At 33.2% G+C, this 23,744-nt stretch overlaps 1 protein-coding gene across 1 annotated transcript; it reads left to right on the forward strand.

Annotated features, from left to right (window-relative positions):
• Positions 1–20,156: 20,156 nt before the first annotated feature.
• Positions 20,157–21,342, forward strand: LOC108455972 (1-aminocyclopropane-1-carboxylate oxidase homolog 9-like). Its single transcript, XM_017754558.2, has 2 exons — positions 20,157–20,751; positions 20,951–21,342. The coding sequence occupies exons 1-2, from the start codon at positions 20,558–20,560 to the stop codon at positions 21,276–21,278; spliced, it is 522 nt and encodes a 173-aa protein (XP_017610047.1). The 5' UTR covers positions 20,157–20,557; the 3' UTR covers positions 21,279–21,342.
• The last annotated feature ends 2,402 nt before the right edge of the window (positions 21,343–23,744 follow it).

Consider the following 23,744-nt stretch of genomic DNA (forward strand, 5'->3'; position numbering starts at 1 on the left):
TAAACTGTAAGTTGCTATGCTTGAAAGAAACATTACAAGAATTCAAAATAGGAGGAAAAGTATTATGACAAGGATGGCCAAGTCTATCGTGCCAAATTTCGACGGATGAAGGAGTCTAAACATTGCATACAAGAGGAGATCCAGAGCTCGAAGCAGAACTAGGTCTGACAGGTAGATCGAGAGAAGTCAAACCTATACAAGCCATCATGCATATGGCCCTCCAGTAGAATCTTTCCTGTCTGAATGTCCTTCATAAAACACAAAAAAGGATGAAATTCGAAAAACACCGCATTATCTCTTGCAAATTGACCTACGGAGATTAAATTTTTACATACTGTAGGAACATGTAGAACATTTTTGAGGTGTAATAGTCGGGAACCAGCAGTAAAGGTAGAAGAGCCTATATTAGCAATGGAAACGGACTAACCATTACCCAGGGAGACTTGGCGTGTACCTGTGTAATAAGAAGCACTGTTGAGGCTAGTCATAGTCGGGGTGATGTGATTGGTAGCACCCGAATCAGGATACCAAGTTTTATTAGCCACATAAAAAGGCAAACACTGAGAGGAGGGCAGAGAGGAAGGCATCGAACATGAGTTACAGTTGTGAGTCAAGGAGCAATGGGAAATAGGAGCTTCATCAAGACGATGGTAGTTTACGGACAGTGAAGAACTCGAATTAGGACCTGAAAACTCTCATCAAAACGGTAATAGCAAGTCTGCACCAAATGTCCTATTTTCCCACATAATTGACACTGTGGTTTAGAACGAGACCACCCTCGACCCGAACTACGAGCATGGCCACGAGACTATCCACGAGTTTGACCCCTGTGTCCATGATTAGAACCACAATTAGATGCAGAACCAGTATTATCGAGAGAACCTTGCTGTGATCGAGACACCAAGTTGGCTTGCAAAGAAGTGTCAGTTAAGAGAGCCAATTGTCTTGCTTCACAATAAAAAAGGATCTCAGTGACCATCTCAAAACTTATTGGAGTGGCAAAAGCAAGAACCCGAATGGATTCAAACTCGATGGGAAGGCCAGCCAAGATAACACTGACCTGTTCTTGTTCCGTAACCAGGCTACCAGCTGCAATCAGACTATCGCTTAAACTCTTGACCTTGGAGAGATAATCTTTAACGGTAAGATTGGCTTTCTTTATCGAGTATAGCTCATGACGCATACTTGAGAGCTTGATATTGGACCTTGCACCAAATCTTCTGTCAATGGTCGTCCAAATTTCAAGACTGGTCTTAGCCGCAATTAGATGCACCAAAACTTCATCAGAAACTGTGGACAGAAGCCACGAGGCCAAGAACTTATCCTGCTTGTTATGTACAAGAAACGCAGGATTGGCTACAAGATGACCATCAGCACCGGATATAAAAGCAGGGGGAGGGAGAACTGTGCTTAAGACAAAACCTTGAAGACCATAGCCTTCAAGAATCAATAGCAATTGATGCTTCCACAAAAGAAAAGTCTTCTCACCGAGTTTAATAGTATCATGTTTGGCAAAATAATGAACACTAGTCGAGGGAAGAACTCTAGGTTGATGGACAGCTTCATCAGAATTGGTAGAATGCCGAGACATGTTAACAGTGGGCACAGCGTCAGTAGCCATTAACGCGAGGGAAAGAAGAAGGGAAAAAAAATTATACCAAGAAACCCTTGGCTCTTGATACCATGCTAAGATGCACAGATTGAGGAGTAAACTGATTCATTCAAAGAGATATCAGCTGAGTATTTAGTACAACATGTCAGTAACTAACTTTAACCTCGCTAACTACATAACAACTGAACTAACTAACTAGTTTGACTAACTACTACAAATAACATTTCTTTTATTCCATAACACGACTCTTCATTTGATGGATACATTTATGCGTTAAAGATCCCATCTTCTTATCTTGATATACTCCATATTTAACAAACCTTGTCGGGTTTCTTACTTGTCATGGTACTGCTGTTTTATATTAGGATAACCCGATATTAGTATATAAATTTGATTGCTTATACTTAAGATGCACAGTTTTATGGTTCCACAAGTCGACGTATCATTGCATCTTTCAAGCTATTTTTATCTCGAAAAACTATTCATGTGATAAAGTGCTGAAATTTTCAAATATATTTATTTTTTTAGGCTCACATTAAAAAGATTATGCAAGCAGATGAAGATGTCGGGTAGATTGCATTAGCGGTGCCTATTTTAGTTTGTGAGCAGCTGTAACTTTTTACGATTTGCCGAAATAATTCTCTCATGCATGTATATTACTTCATCACGCTTCTTTCCGTTACTTTGCAGCAAAAGCATTGGAATTGTTTGTACAAGACCTTTGTGATCATACGTATGAGATTGCTATTCAGAGGGGAGCAAAAACCATGAATTCATTGCATTTGTAATTGAATAATTAGCGTTTTCTTTTTGTGTCGTGCAATATCTGTGGTCAATTTTAGGGTTTGATGTTCTTTTCTGCATTTATTATGCATAAATGTTCTTTGAATGCTTTGTTTCACATTTCTTGATTAGTCTACATGTATTAGCGAAGTAGATAGGAACAAAACAAATACAAAATTCCTTGAAACTGTCCATTCTTAATTTACTGGAAACATTGCTAGAAACTTCAATTGTCTTTTGAATATATTATGCTTTCTTCTATTATCTTTCCTTTGTAATAAGTCATGACTTATTGTCTTGCAATGTTTAGATGTTTTGTTGTTTTTATTAGTTAGCACTAGCAACTCATAAGCATATGACTTAAATAAGGCCTGGCACAAGACCACCACCAATCCTTCCTGACAATAGTGATGCTGTATTTCTTTGCCTCTTTTGCTTGTTTATGTTTAAATTATTTGATAGATATTGCTTAGAGAATTTGAATGGTTATTTGTGTTATTATCTTGCTTGGATTATGCTATTTCTTTTGTCTCTTAGCATTTGTTGTGTTTAACAGCTTCTTATGATGTTCTGTAGGTTCTATCTGCCCTTAACTGTACAGATTTGTATTGATGACAAAAGGAGCAGGTAAAGCATAAGTTACTGGTTTATTGAAGTTGAGAACTTAAGGCTTCTCTTCTTGCTTGTAGTGCATTTCTTATCTTCGTATTAAGATAGCATCTCCATTACCAAGTTTAGCCTCTTTACGTAGCATTTGAGTTGTGACTGTACAGTTTGATTTTTAAATAATTACTACACATTCACTAATTGTAGCTTTCTTCATCTTATCAGCAAACTACTAGCAATGCTATATGATTTAAACAATGAAATATGGTTGTTGTTGCAATAAATGCTATTCTTATAGCTCTCGGTCCCAAAACTCAAATCCTAGTTTGTCAAAAGATTTAAGATTTGTCCGTTTTATGGTTTGATATTTACTGTGTAAGCTGTTGGAGTTACCATAATATAGCCCTTTTATATTTTGACTGGTGGCAAATGGAACAGGAAAAACCAACTACATTAGATTGCGGTCCAAAAACAATTTGCAGAAGGCACATAATGACTGGCTCCTACCTCTACAAATGCTTGTGGAAGGCATTGCAACAGCGAATAAGAATGATATTGATCAACAAGCAGTTGACACCGTATGTGCTCTGAATCCGAATTCAGGTGTGAGTTTCAGATATTTTATGTGCAAAAAAGTATTAGAGTGCCTTATGTTTGTATGTTAGTTAAGCAGATTATAGATAGAACCTGCAGGATCAACTAATTAGTTTATCAAAAACTACACCCAGTTTTGTAATCGTCTACTTGCATATTTGCATATACTTAATAATAATCTCGTGTCAACTAATTATTCTATTTTTTTATTTAATTGTTTTGTTTTTATCATTTTATTTTTATTTGAGTTGAAAGAAGAAAACACAAATTGCAATTTTGACTTAGAAAAGAGAATATTCATTAGCGACTTAATCAATTTAAATAATCAATGTTTATATTTCACATGGGAATGGATATTCAAATCTTATATTTTACATGGTTATGATTTAAGTCATTATTTCATTTAAGTAACTTCATTATAATATCTTATTATATTGATATTTTTATATTTAATCTAATTTTTATTATTTATTTTAGTTTTGATTCTAAATTTTTATTTTAATATTTAAAATAACTTGAGTACTAACTTTTGGATTTTAATTGTGTTATTAATTTCTTATTTTAAGTTCTAAATTTAAATTCATTAATTTTTATATTTAGTTTTAAAGTTAAAATTTTAATAGAAAATTTTAATTTAATTAATACTTTTTATCCTTAAAAGTATATAGTTTAAAGTTCAAATTTCAAAAATAAAACATAATATAATATTTATCATAGAAATAAATATTATTTGATTAAAATATTTTTTAAAGGTCATGTTCTTTAGCGATGTTTGTGGGAAAAGCGCCGCTAAAGGTATGTTCTATAACAGCGTTTGTGGGAAAAGCACTGCTAAAGGTCATGCTCTTTAGCAGCATTTGTGGGAAAAGCGCCGCTAAAGGTCCTGTTCTTTAGCGGCGTTTGTGGGAAAAGTACCGCTAAAAGTCATGTTCTTTAGCGGCGTTTGTGGGAAAAGCGCCGCTAAAGGTCATGTTCTTTAGCGGCGCTTTTAGGTCATGTTCTTTAGCGGCGTTTGTTGTAAAAACGCCGCTAAAAGTCATGTACTATAGAGGCGTTTTTGTACATAAATGCCGCAAAATATTAGCGGCGTTGTCTTTAGCGGCGTTTTTTGCGGCGCTTTTTAGCAGCGTTATATAGGCCCAAAAAAAGGCCAGTAAAAACCTGTTTTGCTGTAGTGAACTTAAGGTTCATGAATTTGCTAAAATATCGAATTATTGATATTGAAATCAATTGAATAAATGAAATGAGAAAACCGAATGAATTTGATCGATTGAATAATTGAAAGTATGAGAAAGAGAAATTATGAATTGATATGTGAATTGAATTTGAGATATGAGATTTGAAAGCATGAACCTAAAGTTCATGAATTGATTAAAGTGCAAAGTGTTGATATATGATAATTGTTGATAATTGTTATAAATAAGATATTATGTTGAATGTAGAATTTGTTCTTATGATTTACTATATTACAAGTTGATGATAAAATTTATTAAAATTATATAGTTTGAATTATGGTAATACCATTGAGTATAGGCATACTCAGCATACAGTTGTTTTCGTTCGCAGGTCAGTAGAAGTCAAGGTCTCAGTTCAGCAACCAAAGCATTCCCGACTTCAGCACAAAATTGGTGATGTAATCTTTCTTTTGGTGAAAGTGGCATGTACTTATGTGTAGTATAGGTCATGTCTATAGGTCAAGTAACTTGGGTTGTAGAGAACGGTATATAATGTTTGAATTTAGATTTAATGAAATGGTATGGAAATTTACATGATATACATGGTATAATTGGTGCTAAATTTAGAATGGAATGAAAGAAATTATAAGTTAATTTTTTTAATGGTAATATGAATGTTCCTAGAGTAAATTATCAAATTAATGTTATAGGTATGATTTAAATACGATTAAATATGAAATTGCATTGGTTGAAATATTTGTTTTGGATTGGTCTCGATTTGAAACTTGAAGGGAAGGTTAGATATTTATAAAGGGGTTATATTGAGTTCACACACAAAAATAAAAAATAATAATTTCCGGAGCACCCGAACAAGTCCCAGTTCACCCCTATTACGTATTTTTGGGCCTCGAAGATCCATTAAAAGGACTTTATGATTAAATCATAATAAGTTTTTTAATTAATTATGAATTATTCGTAAGTTGTTCGATTTGTCTGGTAATGCTCATTAACCCTATTCTAGCGACGGTTTAGGGTTAGGAGGTGTTACATCAGGTGTGAGTTATATTGGTTTGGCTTCAGACCATGAATATCGGCTGATTTGGCTTTGGGCCATGGTATATGTACTTATTGTGCAAGACTTCTGAATGTTCGACTTTTATTCCGAATGATTCAACGGGTAAATGAATGATGAGTTTGAGAATGAGATTGGTACGAGATGGTACAGGTATGTGTATAAACCTTATTAGCTTTGAATCGAGAAAGTGTGAAGAAAATATGCTGTTTTGTGAATTAGTAATTGAAAGGTTTGGTAATTTATGTGAATTCATGTATTTACATTCAAATGTTGAGTTATGTGTTTATGGTTATATTGAGTTTATTTCATACGAGCTTACTAAGCTATAAAGCTTACTTAGTTTATTGTTCTATGTTTTATAGTGAGTTTAAAGCTAGCTTGGATTTGGGGATCATCGGAGATTTTGTCACACTATCCTACAATCAATTTGGTACTTTTAAACTTATGTTTTGAGTATATGGCATGTATAGGGTGCAACAGTCCGATTTTGACCCTACTCAGAATAGTGATTTCAGGACCACAAATTCGAGTCTAAAAAATATTTTAATATTATTTTCTGTGTCTGTGATATGTGAATTTACATCTATGAAATTTATGTGATTTAATTTGTTTGTTTCTGTGCTTAATTATGAAAAATGATTAAATCGCGTAAAGTGTAAAAGTTGAGTGCTAGATTCTAAATCATCTATTTGGCTTGGCTTTTAAAATAAAGGCCCTTGCATGTCAATTGGGTCATTTTACTAATGCATGGACAAGTATGGACACTAGTGGATGGAATTTTTATGTGTTAATTAAAAGGAAAATTTGGAAAATGCATATTAATGTATATTATAATGAAATGAAAACATGAAATTGGCCATATTATCATGCATATAGTCGAAAATCAAAGGAAAAGAAAAAGGAGGAAGTTATTTTAGGTTTCGGCATTTTGATTTCTTGATTAAGGTATGATTTTCACTCAGTTTTTGATAATTTCTACGTTTCTGTGATCGTTGCTTCGTGTTCTTCAAAACCCATGTTTGAATTTCTGATTTTGTTGAAGATTATGAAATGTGCGATTGATGATTATATGAGCTTTGAAATGTTTTTATGTGGATTATGAAAGATATAATTGAGATTGTCATGTTTTATCTTTGGATTTTTGATGAAATTGAGCTATTTGGGCTAAATTGTGAAAATAATATTTTGGGGGACAAAAATGTGAAATAAACATGTTGTATGGGCTTATATAGAAGCCATGAAAATTCGGCTAGCCCTTGTTGCAAAGAAATTTTTTATATTGGTGATTTTTTTAAGAATAGACTAAATTGTCAAAGTGTGAAAATGTAAGGGCTAAAATGCAAAGTGCCCTAAATATGTGTTAATGGATTATATTGAATGAAATGAATGATTGAATGGTTGAATTTGTATTATATTAGATCAAAAATAAAGAAAACGGACTTAGATCGGGGGAAGTCCAAAATAGTTGAATAGACGACTCGGTTTATCCGAAATCCGTCTGGGGTAAATCAAATTACAATTACGTGTTAATTGAAATAAATTATGCACATATAAACTGTAATCTGTATTGCATGGTCTTGAGTGCTTGATGAATATCTTTGGAGTAAAGTATGATAATATGTTAATATCTGAAAAGCTCTGTATATTTCTAAAAAAAGTTGACATCTGTCTAAGACATTGTGTAAGACTATGTCTGGGACACAGGCCTCGATTGAGATTTACGTATAAGACCATGTCTGGAACATCAGCATTGTATTTGATTTCGTGTAAGACCGTGTCTAGGACACATGCCTCAATTGGGATTTACGTATAAGACCATGTCTGGGAGATCGGCATCGTATCTGATTTCGTGTAAGACCCTGTCTGGGGCAGAGGCATCGATATTGAATTACATTTAAGACCACATCCGGGACGTCAGCATTGTACTTGTTTATGAGCATCTGTATTGTTTCTGACCCGTCTGATGATAGCGTACAAAATCTGAGATTGAGTATATGAAATGTATAATCTATGCAGGTAGTTTGTATCGTACTAAATTTTTTAATATGAAAAATTTTGTCTCTATGAAATATGTATGGAAATGAAGCATGACATATATGCAAACAAAGGAGCATCGTTAAGTTTATGAATTATTCTATGAAATGGTTATGAATCTATATGGTTGAATTGTACTTATATGCTTTAGTAGTTAGACCAATTGTATTTGGCTTACTAAGCTCTTTGTAGCTTACTCTATGTGTTTACTATCTATTTTACAGTTATCATAGCTACTGAAGGCTCGGGGATAGTCGAGGATCGTCACCACACTATCAATCTCATTTTGGTACTTTTGAAAGTGTAAATATTTTAAAGTATGGCATGTATAGGCTAGAAGGTCTATGTATATAAGTTTTGATGTGTATATATTATGCCATGAGAGTTGGCTAACAAATGAAATGTTGTATATAGTTTTGGTATTTGGTTGATGGTGTCAAATGGTGTATAGTTGTAGTTTTTTATGATTTAATATGTTTTTGTTATAATGAAGCATGTTATGAGTATGGAATTGGTTGAAAATTTTAGGTACAAATGTTGTTTATTATGGCTTGTAGGGATGACCTTTAAAAGGGGTGGTAATTTGGCTTAAATCAAGCCTGCATGGTGCCACACGGTCAGGGGACAAGGGCGTGTCATGTGGCCGTGGGCTAAAGTCAGTAGCTAGCTAAGTATCACACGGCTGCAGAACACGGGTGTGTTTGTTGGCCATGGGTGAAAGTCAATATGCATGCTCTGTTTTGGCACGACTAGTTCACATGGGTGTGTCTGATGCCCGTGTGAGGTACACGGCCTTGACGCACAGGCATGTGACCTCAACAGAATTGAAAAATTTTCTATGTTCTGAATTTTATGAATGTGTTCAGTTTAGCTTTAACCATTTTTAAACATGTGTTTTAGGTTTTGTAGATCATCTTAAGAAATGATTGCTTATGAAATGATGTTAACTAATATCTGTAATTTTGAATTGATCTGAAATGTTCTGTCTGTCTGGTAATGCCCCTTATCTATTGCAGCAACGAATATGGGATAGGGGTGTTACATTTTATTGGTATCAAAGCTATGGTTTAGTTGGTTCTAGGACTACTATAGTGTATGTGAGTCTAGCTATACATGCCATATATCTGAATATGTGATAGTGTGATGACTTCTTGTAACACCCCTTACCCGTTACCGTCGTCGGAACAGGATACAAGGTATTACCAGAACATAACACATACCATTAAACATAACCGAGATATAAATATGTCATCCAATTTGATAGTGCATCGTATAACATATGTCTTGAACAATATTAGCCAACTTTAATGGCTTGTACAAAGTAGCTGGTCGAGTACTGTAACTAATATTTTAAACCTAGACAAATATGACACGTAACAAAATAATTAAGCCTACTATACATGCCATAATTCAAAACGTTTAGTTCAAATACCCTAAAGTATGATAGTGCGGGTAGATCTTCACGATCCTTAACTCTGAGCAAGTGAAGGACACTATAAGACAAAAGAGAGAAACAAAGTAAGCTTATAGCTTAGTAAGTAAGTATGTAAATACTAATTAAAGAATCTAACATGTTTACACAACAATTCAAGTATATCTACTTTAACTTCACTATTCATTCCACTTTGATTAAGCTGTCTCTGCTGCGTCATATTCACTAAATAAATCATAACTCGAGTTACAAAACTTGAAATTCAAATCCGTAAAATTTCCCTGAATCTAGACTCATAAAGATTTTTTCTAAATTTTTTCTATAATTTTTGGTTCAGCCGATCAGTACAGCTTATTAGTTAAAGTTTCCCCTGTTACACAGCTTGACTGATCTGACCTCTATTCACTACGAATTAAATTTCTATCAGTACACAATTCAAACAACCCTGAAGTCTATTTCATTTAAAACTAGTCTCAATAAGGAATTTAGGCATGTAAACTATATTTCTTAATTTGCTTTGTACAATTTTTAATGATTTTTCAAAGTTGGAACAGGGGATCACGTATTCATCCTGAGCAAGTCACATACAATTGTAAATATCTCAAAATATAGAATTCCTTTGCTTGCTCTGTTTCTTTTATATGAAAGTAGACTCATTAAAATTTAATTTCACATCTCATTCAACCTCTAATTATATTCCTCCTATTTTTGTGATTTTTCAAAATCACGTCACTGCTACCATCTAAAAACAGCTTTTAATGCTAATTTCACTCTTTCACACATTCTTTATGCTAACCTCATTTTATCTTATATATGTATATACCACAAATCATTTTCACCACATTTCATTCACCATAAGTGTAGGTCCAAACCACAATATCACCACAAAACCATCACGTTGAACAATTCGGATCAATCCTCGATATTTAATGGTTTCAAGACACACCCCACCATCATACTTCGTTTAGTTCGGCTCTCTTGTACACATGGTGAACACTTAGTACCACTCATGCGACCTAACCGATTTGTCTCGTAGCTCTCTTGTCTACATGGTGTCCTTCACTTGGAATCACGCATGCGACCTAGCTACATTTATCTTTCACGTAGCTCTCTTGTCTACATGGTGTCCTTCACTTGGAATCACGCATGTGACCTAGCTACTACTGAGGTGTCTCGTAGCTTTCTTGTATACATGATGTGCACTCAGCATCATACATGTGACCTAGCTACGCCCTCTATTTCATTCGATCTCCAATGTTCAACCTAATCTCTCTCTATATTTATTTCCATTCTTCCAATAGTCGATTTATATTTTAACATCAGCTAGTATATTTATATAATAGGCTGAAATATAAGAATGTACATGAAATTATTGTAATATTTACATACAAACTTACCTTGGTGCAAAATGTGGAAATTTTGCAATTTAGTCCAAAACTTTTTCCTTCCCTGCTCGAGATCAATTCCGCGTCTTTCTTGATCTATAATAACACATTTAGCTCATTTAATACTCATACTATTTATTTCAATCCAAAAATCACATCATGGAAAAATTACATTTTTGGCCCCTAACTTTTACAAAATTACAATTTTGCCCCTAGGCTCGGAATTTAATTTCAGCCCTTATTCTTATGTTTTATGATATGCTGAACATTTTCTCTTCTACAACAACATCAAATTCTCACTCTATCATATAGTTATGAACAATAGGTATTTTTACCGATTATGCTGCTTTTACTCGTTTTCACTTAAAACCGAGTAGCACAAGTTATTTAACATAATTTAAAACCTCATATTCTATCATAAAACATCAAAATACACAAATTTCACCTATGGGTATTTTTCCAAATATGAACCCTAGGTTAAATTATTATTAGCATAAGCTTAATCGAGCTTCCGGGATTCCAAAAACGTAAAGAACATTAAAAACGGGCTTGGAATCACTTACTATGGAGCTTGAAAATTGAAGAAACCCTAGCTATGAGAGAGGGAGAATTCGGCAGCAACTAAGGAGGATGATGATCAATTTTGTGTTATTTTTCCCATTTTATTTCCTTTAATATCCAAATGACCAAAATGCCCTCCTTACTAAACTTTCAAAAATTCCTTCCATGTCCTAATTTTTCCATGAACTTAAAATTGGTCAAATTTCTATTTAAGACCTCCTAATTAATATTCCAAAACAATTTCATACTAAAAACTTTCGGGATGCAAATTTTGCAACTTATTCGATTTAGTCCCTACTTTCAATTTAAGCACTTTAGGCATAGAATTTCATCACGAAATTTTCACACAATCATGCAATCATATCATAAACCCCAAAATAATTATAAAACAATTATTTCTATCTCGGATTTGTGGTCACGAAACCACTATTCCGATTAGGCCCTAATTCGGGTTGTCACACTTCTGACATTGAAATGTGCTTTTATATAGAAAATGGATCCCGATAGAGCTGTAGCTGACGATGTTGAAAGCAATGCGCCTGCTCCCGTGCAAAGGACGGTGCAAGCTGATTCTAGACCGACTACAAGTAGCCGTGATGGTGAGGCTAAGCAAGCCTTCTATCAGATGATGAATGAATGGTTCACCCAATACATTAGAACCAATCCGACTGTACAACAACCTCCACCCCAATTAATCCTTCTCAAATGCTAGATATGCCACGAGTGAATCTGGTACAGTTGAGTAGACCAACGATTGATAAGATTAGAAAGTATGGGGCTGAAGAGTTTCGAGCTACAACAAATGATGATGCTGAAAGAGCCAAATTCTAGTTGAAAAATACAATACGAGTGTTTGATGAAATGTCTCTGAGTCCTGAGGAATGTGTTAAATGTGTCGTTTCACTTCTGAGAGATACGACGTATCATTGGTGGAAAACTTTAATATCTGTAGTCCCGAGTGAACGGGTTACTTGGGATTTCTTTCAATCTAAATTCTGGAAGAAATATATCAGTCAGAGATTCATTGATCATAAACGTAAAGATTTTCTCGAGCTTAAACATGGCCGTATGTCTGATACTGAATATGAACGTGAATTTGTGAGATTGAGCCAATATGTTCAGGAATGTGTATTGAATGAAGCAATAATGTGCAAAAGGTTTGAAGATGGACTAAACGAAGATATCCGTCTGTTAGTTGGGATTTTGGAAATTAAAGAAATGGTAGTGCTCATTGAGTGAGCATGTAAAGCTGAAGAATTAAGTTAAGAGAAAAGAAAAGCTGATTCTGAAACTAGAGATGCTAGAAAGAGATCTTCGAGTAGTTCATGTCAATCTATGTCAAAGAAATTCCGAGATGATCAAAGCCGTCTAAATGCTAATGTGAGACATTCAAACCGAGATCGAGCTAGATTGTATTCAAACTTCAGAGTCCCTGCTACTTCCATTGTAAGTGTCGGGAATGTCCCATCTGAGAGACTTGAATGTAAACACTGTGGTAAAAGACAACCAGGAAATTGTAGATTGAATGACCAAGCCTATTTCCGATGTGGATCTCTGGACCATTTTGTAAAAGATTGTTCTGAACCTGCTGAGCAAGAGAATGTACAAAATCTGAGACCGAGCAACACCTCAGCTAGAGGTAGACCTTCTAGAAATGCAAGAAATGCAAGTAGTGGTCAAAGAGCTACTGAAGATACTATTGTTAGATCTGAGGCCAAAGTACTTGCCAGAGCCTATGCTATCTGAGCTCGTAAGGAAGCCTCATCTCTAGACGTGATTACTGGTACTTTTACTCTCTATGATACTTCTATGATTGCATTGATAGACCCTGGATCAACGCATTCTTATATTTGTATGAATTTAGTACACAGTAAGACTTTGCCTGTAGAGTCTACTGAATTCGCAATTAGAGTATCGAACCCCTTAGGCAAAAGTGTCTTGGTTGATAAAGTCTGCAAGAATTGCCCGTTAATGATACGAGATATCTTTTTTCCTATTAATCTGATGCTTTTACCTTTCGATGAATTTGACATAATTCTGGGAATAGATTGGTTAACTTTGCATTATGCTATTGTGATTTACAAACGAAAAGTCATTAATTTAAGGTGTAAGAATGATAAAATAATTTGAATTGAGTCTAGTGATCCAAATGGACTACCAGTTGTGGTATCTGTAATGAAAATACAGAATTATATGAAGAAAGGTTGTGAAGCTTACTTAGCTTATGTGTTAGATTCGAAAGTGAATGATAAGAAAGTTGAATCAGTGCATGTTGTTTGTGACTTCTCTGATGTGTTTTCTGAAGAACTACTTGGTTTGCCTCCTATTCGAGAAGTCGAGTTTGGCATTGAATTTGTACCTAGTACTACTCTGATTTCAATAGCTCCGTATAGAATGGCTCCAACCGAGTTAAAGGAATTAACATCTCAGTTGCAAGAATTGACTAATCGAGGGTTTGCTAGACTGAGTTTTTCACCATGGGGTGCTCCTGTTTTGTTTGTGAAAAAGAAAGATAGCACAATGAGAATGTGTATTGATTACCGACAGCTTAATAAAGTGACTGTAAAGAACAAATACCCTCTGCCTAGAATTAATGATTTATTCAATCAGTTGAAAGGTGCTACTGTGTTTTCTAAGGTAGATCTGAGATTGGGTTACTACCAGTTACGAGTAAAGGATTCTGATATTCTGAAAACTACTTTTAGAATGAGGTACCGGCATTATGAATTTTTAGTTATGTCTTTTGGTTTAACGAATGCACCTGCTGTATTTATGAATTTAATGAATAGAATTTTCAGACCGTATCTTGATCAATTTGTTGTTGTATTCATTGATGATATTTTGATTTATTCACGTGATGAATCTGAGCATGTTGAACATCTGAAAATAATGCTACAGACTCTGCGAGATAAACAGTTGTATGTAAAGTTTAGTAAATGTGAATTCTGGTTGCGAGAAGTTGGTTTTTTGGGTCATATTGTATCAGCTACTAGTATCCGAGTTGATCCAAGCAAGATTTCAACTATTCTGGATTGGAAGCCTCCGAAGAATATATTTGAAGTCCGCAGTTTTCTGGGACTTTGCGATTACTACCGAAGATTTGTAAAATATTTTTCTGTGATAGCAACTCCGTTGACAAAATTACTTCAGAAAGATGTGAAATTTGAATGGTCTGAGCAATGTCAGAAAAGTTTTGATCGATTAAAATCTCTGTTAACTGAAGCTCTAGTACTGTAAAACCTGAGTTAGGTAAAGAATTCATTGTTTACAGCGATGCTTCGTTGAATGGACTCAGTTGTGTTTTAATGCAAGAAGGAAAAGTTATTGCTTATGCTTCGAGACAATTAAAGCCGCATGAGAAGAACTATCCAACACTCGACCTTGAGTGAGCTACCATTGTATTTGCTTTGAAGATCTGGTGTCACTATCTGTTTGGTGAGAAATGTCACATGTTTCCTGATCATAAAAGTCTAAAGTATTTAATGACGCAAAAAGATTTGAATTTGCGACAGAGAATATGGTTAAAACTGCTAAAAGACTACGAACTTGTGATTGATTATCACCCAGGAAAAGCAAATGTGGTTGCTGATGCTTTGAGTCAAAAATCATTATTTGCAATGAATGCTCATTTAGTTCTGTCTGATGATGGTTCAGTTTTAGCTGAATTAAAAGCGAGACCTTTGTTTTTACAACAGATTATCGAAGTTCAGAAGGTTGATAATGAGATTATAACTAAATGAACTCAGTGTAATTCTGATTCTGATTCTGAATTTCGAAGATGATAATGATTGTTTGAGGTTCAGAAATAGACTTTGTGTTCCAAGAAATCTGGATTTGATTCAAACGATTTTGAGTGAAGCTCACAGTAGTAGATTTTCTGTACATCCGGGAAGTGCAAAAATGTATAACGATTTGAAATAACTATATTGGTGGCCGGGAATGAAAAGAGATATTTCTAACTTTGTTTTGAGATGTTTAATCTGTCAGCAAGTTAAAGCTGAACATCAGGTGCCATCTGGGTTATTACAACCGGTTATGATTCCGGAGTGGAAATAGGATCGAGTGACCATGGATTTTGTTTCGGGTTTGGCTTTGTCTCCAAAAAAGAAAGATACAATTTGGGTTGTAGTTGATTGTTTGACAAAATTAGCTCACTTTATTCCAATTCGGTTTAATTATTTGCTTGATAAGCTAACTGAGTTGTATATTTCTGATATTGTGAGATTGCATGGTGCGCCATTATCAATAGTGTCTGATAGAGACCCGAGATTTACATCGCGATTCTAGAAGAAATTGCAATATGCTCTGGGTACTAAATTGCATTTTAGACCTGCAAACAGATGGTTAATCAGAATGGATTATTCAGATACTCGAGGATATGTTGAGAAGTTGCATTCTTGAGTTTGAAGGTACATAAGAACAGTATCTACCTCTGATTGAATTTGCTTATAACAATAGCTTTCAATCGAGCATCAAAATGGCACCGTACGAAGCCTTATACGGTAGAAAGTGTAGAACTCCGTTATACTGGTCTGAGCTCAGTGAGAATAAGATTTATGGTATTGATTTGATAAAAGAAACATAACAGAAAGTGAAAGTAATCCGAAATAGTTTGAAAACTGCCTCTGATCGTTAGAAATCTTATACAGATTTAAAAAGAAAAGATATTGAATTTGAGATCGGTGATAAAGTGTTTCTGAAAGTATCTCCTGGGAAGAAACTGTTCCAATTTGGTAGAAAAGGCAAATTGAGTCCGAGATTCATCGGACCATATGAAATCATTGAGCGAGTTGGGCCGGTTGCTTATAGATTGAGGCTACCATCTGAGTTGGAAAAGATATAGAATGTATTTCACGTATCGATGCTTTGACGGTACAGATCTAATCCGTCCCATGTGATATCCCCTTCTGAAATTGAGATTCAATCTGATATGACTTACGAAAAAAAAACCGATCTATATTTTAGCTCGCAAGATTAAAGAATTGTGAAACAAGAAAATTCTTCTAGTTAAAGTGATACGGCATCGTCACGGTGTTGAGAGGCTACGTGGGAGCTTGAAGATTCAATGAGACAACAATATCCGAATCTGTTTAACGGTAAGATTTTCGGGGACAAAAATCCCTAAGGGGGGAATTGTAACAGTCCGGTTTTGACCCTAGTCAGAATAGTGGTTTCGGGACCACAAATTCGAGTTTAAAAAATATTTTAATATTATTTTCTATGTTTTTTATATGTGAATTTACATCTGTGAAATTTCTGTGATTTAATTTGTCTGTTTCTGTGCTTTATTATGAAAAAGGATTAAATCGCGTAAAGTGTAAAAGTTGAGAGCTAGATGCTAAAGCATCTATTTGGCTTGGCTTTTAAAATAAAGGTCCTTGCATGTCAATTGGACCATTGTACTAATGCATGGACAAGTATGGACACTAGTGGATGGAATTTTTATTTGTTAATTAAAGGGCAAAATTGGAAAATACATATTAATGTATATTATAATAAAATGAAAACATGAAATTGGCCATATTATAATTCCTATAGCCGAAAATCAAAGAAAAAGAAAAAGGAAGAAGCTATTTTAGGTTTCGGCACTTTGATTTCTTGATTAAGGTACGGTTTTAACTCGGTTTTTTATAATTTTTATGTTTTTGTGATCGTTGCTTCGTGTTCTTCAAAACCCATGTTTGAATTTCTGATTTTGTTGAAGATTATGAAATGTGCCATTTATGATTATATGAGCTTTGAAATGTTTTTATATGGATTGTGAAAGATATAGTTGAGATTGTCATGTTTTATCTTTAGATTTTTGATGAAATTAAGCTATTTGGGCTAAATTGTGAAAATAATGTTTTGGGGGACAAAAATGTGAAATAAACATGTTTTATGGGCTTATATAGAAGCCATGAAAATTCGGCTAGCCCTTTTTGTAAAGAAATTTTGTATATTGGTGATTTTGTGAAGAATGGACTAAATTATCAAAGTGTGAAAATGTAAGGGCTAAAATGCAAAGTGTCCTAAATATGTGTTCATGGGTTATATTGAATGAAATGAATGATTGAATGGTTGAATTTGTATTGTATATTGAATGGTTGAATTTGTATTGTATTAGATCAAGAACAAAGAAAACCAAACTTAGTTTGGGGGAAGTCCAACATAGTTGAATAGACGACTCGTTTTATCCGAAATCCGTCTGGGGTAAATCAAATTACAATTACGTGTTAATTGAAATAAATTATGCACATATAAAATGTAATCTGTATTGGATGGTCTTGAGTGTCTGATGAATATCTTTGAAGTAAAGTATGATAATATGTTAGTATCTGAAAAGCTCTGTATGTTTCTAAGAAAAGTTGACATCTGTCTGAGACATCGTGTAAGACCATGTCTGGGACACATGCCTCGATTGAGATTTACGTATAAGACCATGTCTGGGACATCGGCATCGTATCTGATTTCGTGTAAGACCGTGTCTGGGACATAGGCCTCGATGAGATTTACGTATAAGACCATGACTGGGACATTGGCATTGTACTTGTTTATGAGCATCTGTATCGTTTCTGACCCGTCTAATGATAGCGTACAAAATTTGAGATTGAGTATATGAAATGTATAACCTGTGCAGGTACGTTTGTATCGTTCTAAATTTCTGAATATGAAAAATTTTGTCTCTGTGAAATATGTATGGAAATGAAGCATGACATATATGCAAACAAAGGAGCATGGTTAAGTTTATAAATTATTCTATGAAATGGTTATGAATCTATATGGTTGAATTGTACTTATATGCTTTAGTAGTTAGACCAATTTTATTTGGCTTACTAAGCTCTTTGTAGCTTACTTTGTGTGTTTACTGTCTGTTTTATAGTTATCGTAGCTACTGAAGGCTCGGGGATAGTCGAGGATCGTCACCACACTATCGATCTCATTTTGGTACATTTGAAAGTGTAAATATTTTAAAGTATGGCATGTATAGGCTAGAAGGTCTATGTATATAAGTTTTGATGTGTATATTTTATGCCATGAGAGTTGGCTAACAAATGAAATGTTGTATATAGTTTTGGTATTTGGTTGATGGTGCCAAATGGTGTATGGTTGTAGTGTTTTATGAGTTAATATGTTTTTGTTATAATGAAGCATGTTATGAGTATGAAATTGGTTGAAAATTTTATGTACAAATATTGTTTATTATGGCTTGTAAGGATGACCTTTAAAAGGGGTGGTAATTTGGCTTAAATCAAGCCTGCATGGTGCCACACGGTCAGGGGACAGGGGCGTGTCATGTGGCCGTGGGCTAAAGTCAATAGCTAACTAAGTATCACATAGCTGGAACACACGGGTGTGTTTGTTGGCCGTGGGTGAAAGTCAATATGCATGCTCTGTTTTGGCACGGCTGGTTCACATAGGTGTGTTTGATGCCCGTGTGAGGCACACGGCCTGGACGCACGGGCGTGTGACCTCAACAGAATTGAAAAATTTTCTATGTTCTGAATTTTATGAATGTGTTCGATTTAGCTCTAACCGTTCTTAAACGTATGTTTTAGGTTTCGTAGATCATCTTAAGAGATGATTGCTTATGAAATGATGTTAAATAATATCTGTAATTCTGAATTGGTCTGAAATGTTCTGTCTGTCTGGTAATGCCCCTTACCTATTCCGACGACGGGTATGGGATAGATGTGTTACATAGAGACTTTGATCATGTTAGTTATGTTTTGGTAATGATTTTGGCCATTTGAATTGGCTTGTAAATGTATAAGTCTTGGTTTGTATATAACAGCCATGAGAGTTAGCTTATTTTGAGTTAATTTGCTTGTGTATATGTGTATGCGCATATAGTTTATGATATGAAAATTGAGGTTGGTTTTGATGATGCTTATTAATAGTTGGTATTATAGAAGTTGAATGTTGATATTGGTGATGTTATTTGTTTGTGAATCAAGGTAAAGAATGTGTGTTTTAAGTAGCTATATTGATGATCTAAGTTTATGAGATTTTGGGTATAAATGGATTGGTCTATTTTTACACTTGTGTGTATTGAGAAATGTGGTATATAATATGCATGAATTAGGCTTGATTTCGCTGGTTTAAATGTCTAATTATGCTATATGATGGTGCAAAATGATGTGTTGTAGGTACATTCAAATTTGGGTGGCAAATTGGCTTGATAAATAGCCTATTTTTATCCACACAGGGAGAGACATGGGCGTATGTCTTAGCCATGTGTGACACACGGTTATGTTATACGGCTGTGTGTCCCCTGGTGTTGAAATTGAAATCAAGTCAGTACGCTCTACACAGCCTCACACACGAGCATGTGACTTGGCCGTGTGGCATATGTCAGTATACCCTATAGGTTTTACATGGCCTAGCACACGGCTTGGTACACAGACGTGTATGGCCATTTTTAGGGTACATGGGCTAGCCATACGGCCGTATGTGTTGGCCGTGTGACCCAAGTCAAAGAGTTACATGGGTTGGGACACGGCCATCTGCTCCCATTTCGAATGTCCATACGGCCTGTGACACGGGCGTGTCTGTGGCCGTGTGAGAGACACAGTCGGGCCACACGGGCGTGTGTCCCCTGTTTTGAGAAAAAATTCTAAGTTTCGTAAAAATTTCTTGAGCTATCAGTTTAGTCCCGAATCACTCCCGAAGCATGTTTAGGGCTTCATAGGCTCGTTTTAAGGACATTATGCTTGAGTTTGAATAATGTTTGCATGAAATGTGAAATTTTGTGTGAATTAAATGTTTAAATGTTTTATAAGTTCAGTAATACTTAATAACCTTATTCTGACATTGAATATAGGTGAGGAGTGTTACAATAAATGTAAAGTTATTCCCTTAAATTTAAATTGTTTTTAATATATTAATTTTTAAACACCACAACTATATATAGATAGTCAAGGTGTCAAAGATTCTCAAAAGCCAAAATTCTTGAACATGGTAGAAATAAGCTTAGAACGAGCTTAAGAATCCATTGTGAATCAACAACAGGAATTGAAAGCTTTCAATGAAACAAAATCAGGACAGGAGTGAAAGGGCTGGTAAATTCTGGCTTGTCAAAGATTCCAACGATTTTCATCGACGAACAGTACAAGCTTGAGAGAAACAACGTCCATAACCAGAAACCTGGAAGCCCCACCAACAATGACGGAATCCCAATCATAGACTTGACCGTCGTCGACGATGATCCAAATTTACGTCGCGAAATAGTAAAGAACGTTGGAGAAGCTTGCGAGAAATCCGGTTTCTTTCAAGTTATCAACCATGGGATTCCGTTGGCGACTACAGATGAAATGATAAATGGGGTTGTCAGGTTTTATGAACAGGATGACGAAGCTAAGAAAGAGATTTATTCTCGAGATTACTCCAAGAAAGTGTATTATGACAGTAACATCGATCTTTACAAGGCGGAAGCAACCAGTTGGAGGGATACTTTGTGTTGTGTTATGGCACCTCGCCACACTCTTCCTCAAGAACTGCCCTGCGGTTTGCAGGTAAGTAGTAAATATAATCTCTATCATCAATGTCCGGAATGAATTAATTAATTTTAATTGGAGCAAATGTTGCTAGGAATATAGATCAGTCACGTATGAAATGAAGGAAATTAAAACGTAAATAGCTACTTATATGAAACATATTTTGATCCGATAATATTTTTGCAAACATCATATCTGAAGCTAACTTAATCTGCAGAGATATAATGATAGAATATTCAAGCAAAATGATGAAATTAGGGCAGACTTTGTTAGAATTGATGTCGGAAGCTTTGGGTCTGAATAAGAGTTATTTGGAAGATATTGGGTGCGGTGAAGGAATGCTTGTGAAATGCTATTACTATCTACCGTGTCCCGAACCGGACTTGACATTGGGCAGCAGCAGTCACACCGATACCAGCTTCTGCACCGTAGTTTTACAAGATGAAATCGGCGGACTTCAAATCCTCTATCAAACCGGCTTGATGTTAATCCTGTCCGTGGGGCTTGTAAATTTGGACGATATGATGCAGGCAAGCCCACCTTAACTTTAACCCTAATATCATAATTTAGGTATTTATTGCAATATACATATTATATTATAAAGTCTAAGATCGAGCATAACATATTTATATTATTGACATCTCACTTATTAAATTTATATTTTTAAAAATATATAATAAATTATCTCAATAATTTTTAATTTTAATTATTTAATATTTTGTTTATAATTTCAGTTTAAATCATCTCAATAGTTGACCATTTGGAAATAAATTTACGTTAAAACTTATCATTTTAAAAATAAATTTTAAAATAAACATGATGTACAACTAAAAACAAACCTGAATTCAAATAAAAAAATAGAAGATATTTACATTATAAAAAGACACGCGATTAAATATGGAAAAAGACGCACACAAATTTTATTTACTTCTATTATTTTTAAAAAATAGAAGATAATTTAGAATTATAAATAAATTATTTGATATAAATATAAAATATTCAAATAAAAAATGTGATCTCTATAAAATTTTAAATTATATTTTGCTTTTAGATTTAAATTTAGTTAATTTGATTATATAGTTGAATTTTTTAAAAATATATATTCAAAATGTTTCATTTTAAAATTTTTATATAGCCTGAGAAAATATTACATGAAACAGTGATGCCGTATCTCTTTTCTAATAATTTTATGTCACATCAATATTTTCATTTAAATAAAAATCAAGTCCAAATTAAAATCCTAAGATTCGAATAAAATTACTGATGTAATTTTTGAAAAGAGATAATATTCATGTTTCATACAATTCTTTCTCATATCCAATTTATTTAATTGTCTTATCTTTAGATTTCTTTTAAAAATATCATTATAATTTTATCGATATAATGTCAAAAATAAATTCTGAATATTATAAAAATATCATTTTGCATCCATTAATTAATTTATTCATTTTAATATTTAGATTGAAGTTAAAAATTTCTTACATAATTTAATTGAAATAATTTTTATTGCTTCTTTGAAAATATAATTTAAATTTCAAAATTTAAAAATATTTATCTTAAACAGGACGTACTTAAAATTACACTTTGATCTTTTAATAAATGATAAAAATTTAATTTAATTATTTAAAATTATAAAGATATAAACTATTTAAATAATAAAATGATATTTTATTATTATAAAAATAAAATTTAATTTTAGACCCTTAAACAAATATTGCGATCATAAATAAAAATATAATTTAAAATCCTTTTATGAAAATCCACAAGTATTTGGGTGATGACGGATGGGGCTTTCTCGTCTCCTGCTTTTTTCTAAAACGATTTCTCTACCAACCAATCACATTCATAGAATGTGACTTAGGAGGTCTTGGCCTGAGGAAAACAAGAAGAATAAGGAAAAAACCAAATCTATTGCCTTTTGTCAGCCTGAATTGAGCAATTATTGTCCTAAAATTATAAAAAGTAGTGGAGATTTCAGAGAGGACACATTCAAACGAACATCCATTAGAAAACCACATGGGTTTCTGCAAAAAGCCTTTGGATACTGCATGAAAAAGACCACAGAATCACAGATATCCAAAACCAACAAATATAGCTTAAATTTCATAATAAAACATTTATCATAAATATAAATAAAGTTAAATAATATCTGTACTAATATTAAAATATTTTAATGTTTTTCATAAAGATAAATACTATTATCAAAAAACAAATATTTATTTCATAATTATAGATATTAAATGATTACTTCTTTTATATTCGAAATCTAAGTTCATATATCTTATTTATTATATTGCATTTAATTGTATTTAATATAAAATAAATTTAATAATAATTAATTTCTTTTTCCTCAAAATTAATTTTTAAAATTTTTAAAAACTTTTATATAATTTAATTTATTTTATGTAATAATTTTAAATATTTCACTTCTACTTAAAAACGCTATTCATATTAAAAAAAATTAGTGAATTATTTTTATTTTTAAATAAGTCAAATATATGCTTTTATGTTATTCAACACTTTATTTTGTACCAACAAAATATATTATTTAAAATTTTATTTCTAAAATTTAAAAATTATTAGATATATATAATATGATTTCTAAGATTAAAATTTTAAAATAAAATTTATTTTAAACTTTATTATAACAATTTTATCTTTCAAGTTTACTTCCTCATAATTAAAGCATAAATTATATCCTTAACCTTACAAATATATTATATTTTAAAACTTAAGTATATTTTTAATTTGGTTATATGTTTTAATTATTGTTTTTAATAATTTTATTTAATATATCGTTATTTAAATAACAGTTTTATAAAACATACGAGCAATTCATACATCACATAGGATAAAAACTACCATATTATATTTGAACACTTATTTATATTTTTAATTTATTTATATCTTTTAAATATTTTTATCAATAAATTTATTTAAATAATGATTTTATAAAACACACAAGCAACCCATTAACACACGAGATAAAAAACTAGTATATTATATTTCAA

This window comes from Gossypium arboreum, chromosome 9, assembly GCF_025698485.1.
Source record: "Gossypium arboreum isolate Shixiya-1 chromosome 9, ASM2569848v2, whole genome shotgun sequence".
Classification (NCBI taxonomy): domain Eukaryota; kingdom Viridiplantae; phylum Streptophyta; class Magnoliopsida; order Malvales; family Malvaceae; genus Gossypium; species Gossypium arboreum.